The sequence below is a fragment of the Desmodus rotundus genome, chromosome 6 (genome assembly GCF_022682495.2).
Source record: "Desmodus rotundus isolate HL8 chromosome 6, HLdesRot8A.1, whole genome shotgun sequence".
NCBI lineage: Eukaryota > Metazoa > Chordata > Mammalia > Chiroptera > Phyllostomidae > Desmodus > Desmodus rotundus.
The window spans coordinates 25,724,401-25,737,516 of NC_071392.1; the positions used below are offsets into that span (position 1 = coordinate 25,724,401).

The following is a 13,116-nucleotide window of genomic DNA, read 5'->3' on the forward strand; positions in this document are numbered from 1 at the left end:
GTGCTGTATAGAGAAGTCTGTCTCACTTGGTGCAGGTAAGTTGAGCACAGACGCCTTCCACTGTTACTGTAATTTTCTCAGTTGAGTTATTACAGTAGAATGTCAGCCATAATCTTCAGACACCTTGACTTATTTTTAAAGAAAAAAAAATCACCTTCCTCTCAATCCCCCTACTAAATAAAGACTCTATGCGAGAAAAAAATATCCAACTAGTTACAATTAATTTAGGAGACCTCGATTATCTTCTTATGTTCATTGATTTCTGGCGTTCTTGAGTAACTGGCCTGACAGTAAACCACAACTGTGTGCAATGCTTATGCCATAACTGTTTTCCAGAATGGAGATTGAAACTCCTAAGGTGTTTTGACCAGGCAACTAATAGAAATTTAGAGAGTTCTGTACAAATCTAGAGATATGAGATGCAAAATCGTGAATGTATTTCCAACACATTCTTCTTGTCTGAACCATTCAAATCATCATCTTACACAAATACATATTGAAACTCAACTTTAAGCATTTTATTTTTATGTACATTTCATTTTGTCCAGAAATAAAATATCTAAATACAGACAGACTGTAATGTTGTATATGTATAGCTTTCAACAATACTTGAGCTGAATAAATGCTTTGTACATTAAGTTTCTTCTTTTAATGGAATGCACAGCTACATTGATAAAATGGATTCCTCATATCCTTTTTTCTTTTTTAACCAATAACAGGCAGAGAGACAAATACGAGTTAATATTAATAAGCAGCTCAAATAACACTTGGTTAAACTATGTACAATACAAACTGTTCATACAAATGAAGACTAGGATATTGAATTTGTTACAATATGTGTAGTAAAGATAAGACAGACACTTCTAACTTACATGGTGTCTGTCAGGCATTTCCCTTCTTACATAATGATCAGAACTTGTTTCACGCAGCCTTCGCTGGTCTCAGCGGTGCCAAAGTCCCAGGGTTGGTGATGAGTGCTTTAATCCAGTGTCTGCCCACATGAAATTCCAAATGTTTGCTCCCCTTTGCTGAGAACGGGCTCCCTCCATAGAAAAAAGAGCCATCTTGTATCACCTTGAATGTGCCTACTGTATGCTGGAAAAAAGTTACTACACTTTGTTGTTGTTCATAAAAGAAAGGATACTGAACTCTAAAGACATATTGTTTCCATGTGAACAAGCAGATACTCCTACAGTAGTATTGACCAGCACAGCTACTCCAAGCAGTGGGAATGCATGAGTGGGGACTATCGATTAGCATGTACTCAAGACTTTAAGAGATTTCCACAACAGCAAGGGTTAGAAACCATTCACTGTCTCGTTAATCCTTTCGCTCGATGGTATTTTTATCCTGAACCATGATGAGTCAGACAATGAAAGCCCTGTCGACGGGAAGCATGACAGATGCAAGCTGAAATGTGTATACGTGTGTGTTTGTGTACATCTGTGTGTGAAAGCATGTCTTCGAGTGTGGCTTTAAAACCTGTGGTGACCTACAACTCTACTGAGAGATGGAGCTGACTGGGCAGAGTTACATCAGATTGTTTTCCACTAGCGTGTTTGCAGCCGGTTGACAAGAGCAGCAGGGTAGACACATTCCAGGCAACAGATATGACCTTCTTCTTTGAGGTAACGGCCCTGTCATGTGACCTGTAATTCCTCAGGCTTCAGTCTCAAACTCATGTTCGTCCTCATCCGGAGGGGAAGTAAGGTGTGTCGCTGTGGTAGTTGTAGTCGGGGCACACTTTCTGTACTAGTTTATAATCTGTACTATAAAAAGAAATGTAAATACAGATCACCTTGAAGGGCTTGGAGCAGAGCCAGGACACGTGACTTTGGGTCTGCTCCTGGTAACAGGTTTTTGAAGGATCGTAATTGCAGAGTGTGTTCTTGGTAGCCTTGTCGACCTTTTCATATTCAATGCGGCAGTTAAAGGACTTGGAATCTTTGGCATCAATCACGGTTTGTTGTGCCAAGTCGAATTCCACTATTTTCGTCGGGGGCACCAAGCTGACGGATACATTCCCTTGGCCAGTGGAATTATGTCTGAAATAAACACTAAACGTCCCATTGCCATGATCTACAATTTTTCCAGTTATCAACAGGTTTAGCTTCACTGTTTTGATGTTGGAATGAAAGTCACCCCATCCAAACATTTTCTTAAACTTGCCCGTCTTAACAATGGGCCTTCGCTTGGCCCTGGGCCGGGGCTCTTGAAGGTCCGTGGAGTTCCTCAGCCAGTCCCAGAGGTCTTGCTCAGAATAAGGTTCTGGGGTGTCATATCGCAGGTCTAAATCTGTGTCATTTTCTTTGCCACGAAAAGTCTGTGACAGGAGTCGGCTGATAGACAAGTCTTTGCTGCTTTCTGTCCATATGTGCTTTAGTGTGGATTTGCTGCTTCCTGATCTTAGAAGTTCCGATTTTCCACCATTTGTTAAATTGGCACATGTGACCTGAAAACAGAACAGAAAATGGCATTTACATCTCTGTACCTGGGAACATTCCACACACAGATCAAAGCCGTTTCAAAGAGACTCAATTAAGTGATGACACTTCTTAAAGTACCTTCAGCATCTGGCCAATATTTATTAGTATGTAACAAAATACCACTTCTATTTTTACATAATGAAGGGAGAGAGGAGGTGTAGGTGCATTACAAAACCCTACTTAAATATGACTGAAAGACTGTAGAAACACTGACTTTGATGAGTGAAAGGCCATCTACCATGAATGAAGCAAATTGAATTCAAACATAAATCAAACTAATTATTTCTCAGCACCAAAATCTAAAAACTTTTAAAATAAAACTTTGTAATTCATGATGTTATTTTTCTACTTCAAAACTCCTGTAAGCTTTAAAAAGCCAGGTTTAACAATAAACCTCTACTGCCAGGCCCCTTCAGAACCAATTCTGAATCCTGCCTCAGACCTGAGCCTCGCTACCACTCAGCAGCCTCACTGGACTCTCTAGTCCCCTTCCAAACTGGTCTCAAAATGAGAGGCCATTCCTGGAGAGCATTTTAAATTCAGGCTCAGTATGAATTAATCTGCATTCTAGGGGCCTCTTCTTAGCATACAACCCTGGCCTGAGACGAGACTTTTACTCAGTCACTTGGGCTGAGAGGACACTACCCTCACCCCTAGGGAGTGACAGCATGACCTTTAGAGCCAGCCTCCCTGAGATCTGCACTTAGCTCTGCCACTTCCAAGTTGCACGCCTTTGGCCAAGTGAGGGTAATAATGATGCCTACCTCATAGCGTCGCTGTGAGCACTGAGTGACCTAAGACATGTAAAACCTTTAGAACTGTGGCTGGCACATAGAAGCAGCTCAATTAAATTTAGCTATTCTTATGCATCCCAAGCTGATATGTGAAGACAATTAGAGGAAGGCAACCAAATGGTACACATGGAGGTCTGGCCTAAGAGTAGTTTTGTTCTGGAATACAGCCAAGTACTCACAACCTGCATGGGATGGTTCCTGCATGCAGGGGAATTTGGCAACCTAAGCTAGAACAAAGTCACTTAGCTCTTGTAATCTTGCCTTTTCAGAAATCCTCTAGGGTCATTGAGCTCTTCACTACCAGCTACCAGCTAGCAAATAGTCTCTTCTCTCCCCAGTTCAAACTGAGGCAATGTGAGTGGTAAGTCCCACCTGGGAAAAAAACACTAGCCAAGGCTGCTCTCTTCCATTAATGCTGAGCTCAAGAAATCCTGTAAGTTTAGCCCCACATAAATGCATTGCAGCTGAGAGAAAATGAGGTTTATCGTGGGTTTATGTCTCACGACTGCACCCTGAAACACCAAAACTAAAAGATTAGGAGGCTAGTACAAAAAGCCATGTCAACTATTTTGGGCTCCCAGCCTGGGCCCCATTGCAGATGCTGTGATGCCCAAGGCAATAGCAATGCCCTCTTGGAAAGATCCACAGGCTATGGTGCACAGAAGTTAGTGGAGGAAACACAAACATGACCACCAGCAGCACAGACCCTAGGGACAGGATGAGGCACAGAAACAATGGACAGATTATGGTGGGGATGGGGTCACATCTAAGGGAAGCACAGATCTGCTTTGTGCAGTCACTTTCAGGGCTCCTAAAAATATCACCGAACCAGATCGGACAAATTCCCTTGCATGGAGTCAGAAATGGTTATCAGATGAGCCATTATTGATCTTGGGGCAGATATTGGGAATTGAGAGAAGGGTGTCTTTGCTGTCAGCTATTTTAGCTCTAGATATCTCCCCTTTGCTCCTGCACAACTCTTTAATCGGCCTCTGCTCTTTTCCCCAGCACCTGAACTCTTTCCTGTTTACAGATTCTTTTCATGCCAAAACATCATTCATGAAATGGATCACACTCGAGGACCATATGACTAATAATATCAAAATGGTTGTTTTATCTAAATCCATTTTCAACAAGAATTAAATATTAAGTCTTAAAAGGATAATACTGAAAGGGAAATACTCTTTGGAGAAGGGGCCAATGCATAAAAACATAATATTTTCTTAAAGAGAAAAACACAAAGCTTTCCACCAATCCTCTCTGTCTGATAATAAAGCCAGTCTTCTAGGACAATGTTTATTGTAATATCAAAACCATAACCCTTCATAGTTCCATAGTTGATATGTAATAATCATTATAATCACAAAACAGAAAAAACTAAAGTTTTCTACAAATTTACCGAGAGAAGTGCATTTCAAAATATATCTTTTTTCTATAACACAGGGTATGCATAATATAAAATTGAAAGTGAACACTGGTGAAAAGAATACCACAGATCTTCCGGATTTGGTGTTTATCGTTGTGTGTGTGCCTTTGTTTTGTTTTGTTTCACTGAAATCTAATTGATTCGGTCAAACATCCAAACCTTTACTTGCCTAATTAAATACGCATTGTCCTTAATGCAGCCTATATATTTATGCCCTAATCTAAAAGGAAATTAGAAAATAAATGCATATCCTATTCTCTCATTTTTGTCTGGAATTACACAGTTTCCCATTCTCTGGGTAGCAAAAAGAACTGCAGCGTACACTTGGTATCAGCTGAACACTTGTATCTCAGCATGAACGCACTTGACTAAGGAGAGGGGCTGTAATGAGACACATCCACAGTGCACTGGCTTGTGAAGCAGTAATGAAATTGTCCCATAGAAGGAGGCCAAAGGGAATTAAAGTGAAGTTTCCCAGTGGCATGGGGAGGGAGAGGGTGGTAAGAGGGGAAAAAACGTGGAAGTAGGAGATATTTCAAGGAAAAAGATACAATATATTTAAAAGGATTATAAGACTATGGCAGGCAGGTAAACCTCTGATTTTCAGGTAGAACACAAATTTAGTTCTAAATTATGCCCTCCACAGCTGTTATAATTATGAATGGGAGCTCCAGAGTCGGACTGCCTGGATCCCAGTCCAGGCTGTGATCTTTAACAGCTGGATGGTGCTGGCAAGTTGTTCAGCTTGTTTCCACTGCTCTTCTGTAAAATAGGAGAATAATTCCCATCCCTTCCCAGAGCTGTTGTGAGAATTAAACGGGATACTCCACTTAAGGCACCAAGACAGTATCTGCACTATGTTGAGTGTTCAACATCAGTATTACTAACTATTGTACTATCATCCTCTGAATCCCACTGGCTAATATTTTGTGTAAATGAATTACTTACAATGGGATTTGAAAGCAAAAGTATTTTTCAAAAAAAAATTTCCTTTACATAACCCAAACCTAAACAATTAAAAAGAAAGCTTATATTCTTTTTTTTTTTAGTCTCACCTGAGGAAATTTTTTATTGCTTTTAGACAGAGGGGACAGAGAGAGAGATAGAAACACTGATGTCAGACATAAGCATCCATCCATTGCCTTCTCATACCCATCCCCACCCAGGTACACACCTTGACCGGGGATGGAACCTGCAACCTTTCCATCTACAGGACGATGCTCCAACCAACTGAGCCACACCAGCCATGGCAAAGCATATATTCTTGAAAGTGCTGCTATGAATATATATATACATACAGTGGGTTGAGTAGATAGTAAAACTTAACAAAGGATTAGCATAAGTTCAGCCATTAAACTGTTTAACTATCTAAGATGCAATGAATTCATTTGCCTTCAGTGGCATGACATGAAGAACTTCCTTCCAGTGGTGCTGACCCTCAAGAAAACACTCTGGAACAGGGGTGTCCAAACTTTTGGCATCTCTGGACCACACTGGTAGAAGAGTTGTCTTGGGCCGCACATTAAATGCATTGCGACACATAATCACAAAAAATATCTGTTTATGTTTTAAGTAAATATACAATTTTGAATTGGGCCTCATTCACAGCCATCCTGGGACCCATGTGGCCCACAGGAACATCTCAGTTTGGGTGCAGAATCAAAGCAGATTTCAGCTGTAATTGTCCATCATCAACACTGTCTTGAATATTCTTTATTTTTTTAATCTTCACCTGAGGATATGTTCACTCAGTTTAGAGACAGAAGAAGGGGGAGAGACAGAGAAATATTCATGTAAGAGAGAAACATCAATCAGTTGCCTCCCATACATGTACCAACTGCGGATCAAACCCGCAACCTCTTTGGTGCATGTGATGACTGACACTCCAACCAACTGAGCCACCCAGCCTGGGCTGTCTTGAATATTCCTATTCTCTCTTCCCTCCCCTTTCACTTAGACTAGGAGAGGGGCAGGGCAATGTCTGAAAGAGAATATCAATCATGAACCATGAAAAACCAGGGAGAGTCCTTAGGGAAGTTGCCAGCTCTTTAAGTATAAACAACCTGCTAATATTGAGTTAAATAATAGGAATACAAAGATAAATGAGACACAGTCTTTGCCCTCAAGATGTTCACAGTCTAATGGATGAATCAATTAAGCAAAGAACAGTGTGATGTGGCCAATACTGCGTACAGGTGTAGTCAAAGTTAAACATAGAGAAGATGTTAGCAGAAGAGATGATCCTCAGATCTGGGAGATGAAAGAGGTTTAGAGGTTGAGCAGATTAGACAAGAGGACTTCTTCTAAGCATACGGAACAAACAGTGCAAAAGAACAGACAAGGGCTGCCAAATGTAAGACCGGAAAATAGTTCTTTACTTCTGAGCCTTGGGGGGCATTGATATGGAAGAGAAACAAACAAAGAACTTGCAAGAAGTCAATAGAACTTGAACAAAGTATGCTATAGTCAAATTGTAAATATTCTGCAAAGTCAGTTAAACTTAGTTTTATAGGTAATGGGAAACCACTAAATTTTGTTCTGTTTTGTTTTTTAAGTAGGTCACCCTGGCTCTAGAAGAGTCACTGATTGGACCTTAGAGGGTGCATTGTCAGGGAGAGACCTTGAAGAAAGAATGACTAGTTAAATAACTAATTGCAATACTTTATTTGAGAAAGTCAATGATCCTTAACCAAGGCAGTGACAGAGAAAAAGAGAAAGAAAAAATAGATATATGAGACATTTCAGAGGTAGGATTAACTCAACTCGATGATTTATTATTGGCTAAGCAGGAACATGAAAAAGTTAATGAGTTTGTTTACACTGTAAGGGATACAGGAGTAACAAATTAGCTGGAAAATAAAATTAAATCTCATAGGGACATTGGACATTGAGTGCCTGCAAGTTGTTCTGATGAGGCTATTTGTTTATTTATTTGCTCTTATTTTTTAAGATTTAATTTTTATTTATTTTTCAGAAAGAGGAAGGAAGGGAGAAAGAGAGGAAGAGAAATATCAATCTGTGAGAGAAACATTGATCGGTTGCCTCTTGCACACACCCAACTGGGGACCTGGCCCATAACCCAGGCATGTGCCCTGACCAGGAATCCAAATGGCCACCTTTCCCTCTGCAGGACAACACCCAATCCATTGAGCCACACCCTTCGGCGCTGATAAGACTATTTTAAAGAACGTTTGTTAGATGGATCTGAAGGTCTGGGAAAATGAGGAGGTGGTGATGCTGATTTTGTAGTATGAGTGGATGGTACTCTGCAGATCCTGCATGGTGATAGAAAAGAAGGCTGGTGGCAATATGTAACAAATGTCCAGGCTTTGAGGACAGGCAGAAGAGGAGCCAGGCCAGGTAGAAACAAAAGAGGATTACTGAAGAAAAAGCAAGGGAAGAGGGGAGGAGAAAAGGCAGGCATGGGCAAAATTTAAATTCCAAGTAAAAGTCTAATAGTAAACGCACTTAAAAACAAGCCCCTTGACTTTTGAAATCCACCTTACTAAAGCTACTTTGGATAGTGGTAAAGAGATAATGCAAGATGAGAAAGAAGAACTAGCTTAATACATCCAGATGCAATCAGAAATCATCGCCTTTCTCATTCTATCATTCTGCTTTTTGTCTTACAGACTTTCATCTTTGAAACACATAAACATGTACACCAAATAGAAAGAGATTTTGAGCCCTACTGAACATCATCATTGTAAAAGAAAACCTGTGCCCAGAACATCCTCTACCATTCATAAGCATATTAAAAGAGTTTCTTTCTAAAAGCCACCTAAAGATCCCTTGATGTCAGCACATCTGAGTGCTCACAGAAGTGGGGAGGGCGTGACATGAAGATGAGCACGAAGAAAAGCCAGGCGACTTCAGGTTAATGCAATTCCAAAAGGGCAAAGGGTTGTGAACCTTTTTCTACAATTAAACATCTTTTATAACAATGAAAACACCAAATATACTGTACTTCCCAACTGAATATAATTTGCCATGTCAAAAGTGGCCAATGCCCATTTGAAAGGAGCTGGCTTACTGACCCAATGATACCATTTCTGTAAATTATATGTGTCGTTTGTCTCATTGTTTTAGAAACACGGAGAATAATAAAGATTGTTAACATGATGAGGTGTATGAACTTTAAATTATATGCTTATTTTGAAAACATTGCTAAATGGGTGTAAAGAGAATGGTCCTTCCTTTTAACCATAAACAAAAACAGGGTCTAACATGAAGGGAGCTTGTGTGTCTGGGGTAGAACCTCTGTAAAGGACGAGGGAGGAAAAGACGACCTATGCTGGATGTTGGAAGTGTTAGCACGTAGAGAGTTGCCACAGTTTGATCAAACTCCTTTATATGTCTTAGGGCCATACTTTCACATTGCTATCTCTAATATCTTTTTAGTATAGGTTTATAATCATAACATCAATACCTTAGCTTTTAAAATATTGTTGGAAGACAGCACTTTTGGATATTAACCACTCCCCAACTTTATTGCAACCTCTATGATGTTCCTGGCCTCATGAGATTTTCTACAAAGACTATATCCCTTTACATATACTATCTCCAACTAGAGGTACCCTCTGATGTTTGTGTACCTCTTTATATAAAAGAGCAATAAGATGCCTTCTAATTTCTAACAACCTGCACATTTTACTGTTGATCTATTACTGTTCAATATAAATAATCTCAAATTGCTTTGAAAATCATGTATTTACTTCATCAACTGTATGAATACTTGAAGCCAAACAAAAATTTTAAACAACCTGATGCTTAAGTAATATCTTTCATCAGTGAATAACTAATCAACAAAATGGCCTTGCTCTGTGATTACAGCATCATTTTGGCAGTTTTATGATTCACTATGTTGAATATATGTTGCATACTATTAACTGCTACTGGTTAAGGGCACACTATATGCCAGACATTGTAATTAGCATTTTACATATGGCTCTGATTTTATTTTAAATCACACACACAGTGTGCTCATGCTCTGTCTCTCTCCTCCTCACATATGTACACACACACACAAACTTAAAACCTTTAAGGTCAATATGTTTGCCCTCAGCTTACATACGCCAACACGAAAGCTCAAAAAGAGCTTGTCAAATATCACTGCTGGCCAGTGAAAGAAATACTTCTTACTTACTCCACAGGGGGCATCCTTTATTTTGAAAAATCATTTTAATCATGCAGTTGGACATTCGTACATACTCATCAAAATATTATAGGATACAAAGTAAAAATTAAAAGCCTGTCTTCATCATCAGCCCCTGCTCCCTTGTAAACCCACCTCTCTCTCCTAAAGTAAAACCTGTCGAGTCTTTATTCCTAAATATTTTCAGTACATTTTCATATATAAATATTTTGCATAAAAAGTGTCATATGTAGTGAATTGTATTTTATGTGTTTCCAATCAACAACATCTTTACTAAATGGGGATATAGCGTTCTAGAATAGGAACGTACCATATTTCTAATTTTTGTGTGCCTTTGTGGTAGCTACTTAATCATCACATTGCTTCACAGCCAGGTTTCCTACAGTTATTTTTTAGCCTGATTCCATTGATTTTTCTGCTTACTGTTGTTTCATACACCTCAACCCCCCCCTTGAGTTGGATTTTCATTTTTATGGGTATACAGATTTATGTGATTCTCTTAGAAAAAGTTCATAGGGGACCAACTATATGAGTTGTTCATGCCTAAAAATGTCTTTATTGGCCATAAGCTTACACTGGCTATGATATCCAGTCCTCTCTTCATTCACAAGGTTCTGTTTTATATTTCTCTCGCTGCAGTTTTAGGATTTCCTCTATTTCAGGCATTGTAAAACCTTACAGGGTGGGCTACGCATGCCCTTGCTTTCTCTAGCCCCTTTCTTAACTAGTGTAGAGGAAAGCATGCAGATATATCTAAATACATTAGGCTCTTCTTTATAAAGTTTCCCCCAAATGACTACAAACTCTTTGAGGGATTCTTTTTTAATTTTTTTTTTTATTGTTGTTCAAGTACAGTTGTCTCCATTTTTTAACTTGAGGAAGGGAGCACCTAGCAGAGAGTAAGCACTCAATAAATTGCCTGTATAGTTTATAGTCTTAGCACATCTATTTCAATAGTGCAGGTTCATTGATTCTTTAATCACTATCAAGATTTGGAGGGGAGGACATGTGGCCCTCCGAGATTTCTCTTACACGTTTAGAGGCTGCACTTCACTGGCAATACCTGGAGTGCCTGTATTATCTATGATGGGCCAGAGGAAATGGGTTAGTGTTTTAATACATCAAAATACATCATGTCCATCTGCTACAGAGCAATGCACCAGGAACAGCTGTGCTGCATGAAGAACGGAAAAGCAGAAAAGAAACTCCATGCCTCTCCCTCAACTCCGTCGGTGCTGGCAGGCTGTATTGCATAGAAACGAAGAGCATGGGCTTTGCATTAGAGACCACGGGGCTAAATCCAAAATCTGCTACTCTATCACTAATAACCACTTACAGCCACGCTTTCTCCAGTTACAGAGTAGGGATGATACTTCACTCACTGAATTTTCATGAAGTTAAAAGTTTTACATAGAAAGTATGGAAAATATATGAGTTCAACACATGAAAGCTATTGTGCTTAGCTAGGTTATGAAATCCTGTGGCCGGGGGGGTGGGGAGAAAACATGGCTTTCAGATTGCACGTTGCTATTCCATTCCTGACTTCTGCCTGGTGACGTTATGTCTGCTCAAGTGGTTCAAACAAACTGAGGCAGACATTAGTATAATTGAAAAAACGCTGTGGCCATCTTTTGCAGTAGGTGGTGGTAGGAGACCATACTGATTATGTTATGATTTAGTATTGGAAAGTATAGGCAATAACTTATCTCTAACATAACTTCAGGAGAAGACATTCTGAACGGCGTAGACATTGCATGCCATCCTCAGGAACTAGAAAGATGGTATGTTCCCACCAGTTTGAAGAATCCTCCAACGGCTAAGAATTTTAGGTGTTTGTCCCATGAGTTCTCCTGATCTCAGGAAGGATGGCTCACCTCTAACACAAGGGTCCAACTGTTACCTACATCATTGTGCTGGACACTGGTTCTGAGTCCTGGGTAATTGAGCTTCCCACAAGTTTCTAGAACCACAATAATTAGCTTTCCCTTGTCTCCTTTTCTTGTAGGTACGCTTGTAAAATTGTTCATGGTTTTTTAACCACAGGAGGAAAAATATGCCTTATGAAGAGCCACGAACTATTGTTTCTGCCACTAAGAAATAGAACTTTTCAGTCTATGAAAATATTGTCCCTTCCCTCATGCTCACTGTGTAAACATATAAATATACGCATACATTTTGACATACAGACACATTAACATTGATGAGAAATTAAGAATTACTATTCCACATAGTCCCACTTAATCCATTCTCTCAAAACATAATTACAGATTACCCAGGTTTGCATTACAAACGTTGCTTCTTTTGTTAGTATTTTATATTACTTCCACTTAAAATGTATGAGTATCTCATATGATGGCCCCTGGGTATGTAGTTATAATAATGAAAAAAATATCTAAAATAATGTGAAACACTATTTCTTGGTTGAAAAAAGCCACTTGAGCATCATTTTTTAATTGCTGATGAAGAGATTTGAATATCAGTAAATTTAGATGTTCTTTGAGGGAAAGAGAAAAGTGGTATATGAAAGAATAGCTGGGTTAGATCCAGGGTCTTTCCTTCTGAATTAGAGGTAAATATCAGTGATTATCCATAATAAAGCTTGTTATATAGATGCTAATGGAAGTTTATAGCTTCTATAAGTCAAACAAAGCAGGTACCTTTCTAGAATGGACCAAATGAGGAATGATTGACTCACCATCCAACCCTGTTTTCAGCAACCTATATGAACATACGTTCTCATTCACAGCAATGGTGTATAAGAACATACTGAGTAGTAATAGTAGTATAACCACTCCAGTAAGAGCTCAAATTCCTGAGGAAACTACAACTTTGAAATTTTTGGAGACAATATACTTGATATCCCCTGGCTATCCAGAGGTGGATCTGGAAATCTTTCAATAGATGACAAGGGAAGAAATTATATAAATGAAGTGATAAGAGTTTGCAGGGGGATATCACCCCTATACCATTTAGATCCTGAAATTTGTTCAAAAGTTCTCCTAGGGTCTCTCCCATCAAGTGGACACTGCCCAGAGCTTCCCAGGTGCGCGTGGACAACAAGCCAGTCAACCAGAAACAGGAAAGGGCAAACATCCTGGGAATACAGTTCCACCACACTCCTGTCCAAGTGCGTGGACTAGGAATCTCCCATGTTCTGAGAAGAGACAAAATCTAGCACAGTGAATGAACCCCCTCACCCCCTCACCAAAGGCTGCTGAGGCTGGACCCCAATATTTTGGGCTCATGCCCTGGCCA

At 39.5% G+C, this 13,116-nt stretch overlaps 1 protein-coding gene across 2 annotated transcripts in view; it reads right to left on the reverse strand.

Annotated features, from left to right (window-relative positions):
• Positions 1–500: 500 nt before the first annotated feature.
• NXPH1 (neurexophilin 1) overlaps positions 501–13,116 on the reverse strand; it is a 282,722-nt gene continuing 270,106 nt past the window's right edge. The window contains exon 3 of one of the 2 annotated variants that reach the window (XM_024577245.3): positions 501–2,452. In XM_024577245.3, the coding sequence (XP_024433013.1) occupies positions 1,691–2,452 (762 nt within the window). In that variant the 3' untranslated portion in view covers positions 501–1,690. The remainder of the gene's footprint in view (positions 2,453–13,116) is intronic. The other variant, XR_008427100.1, reaches the window with a different exon arrangement.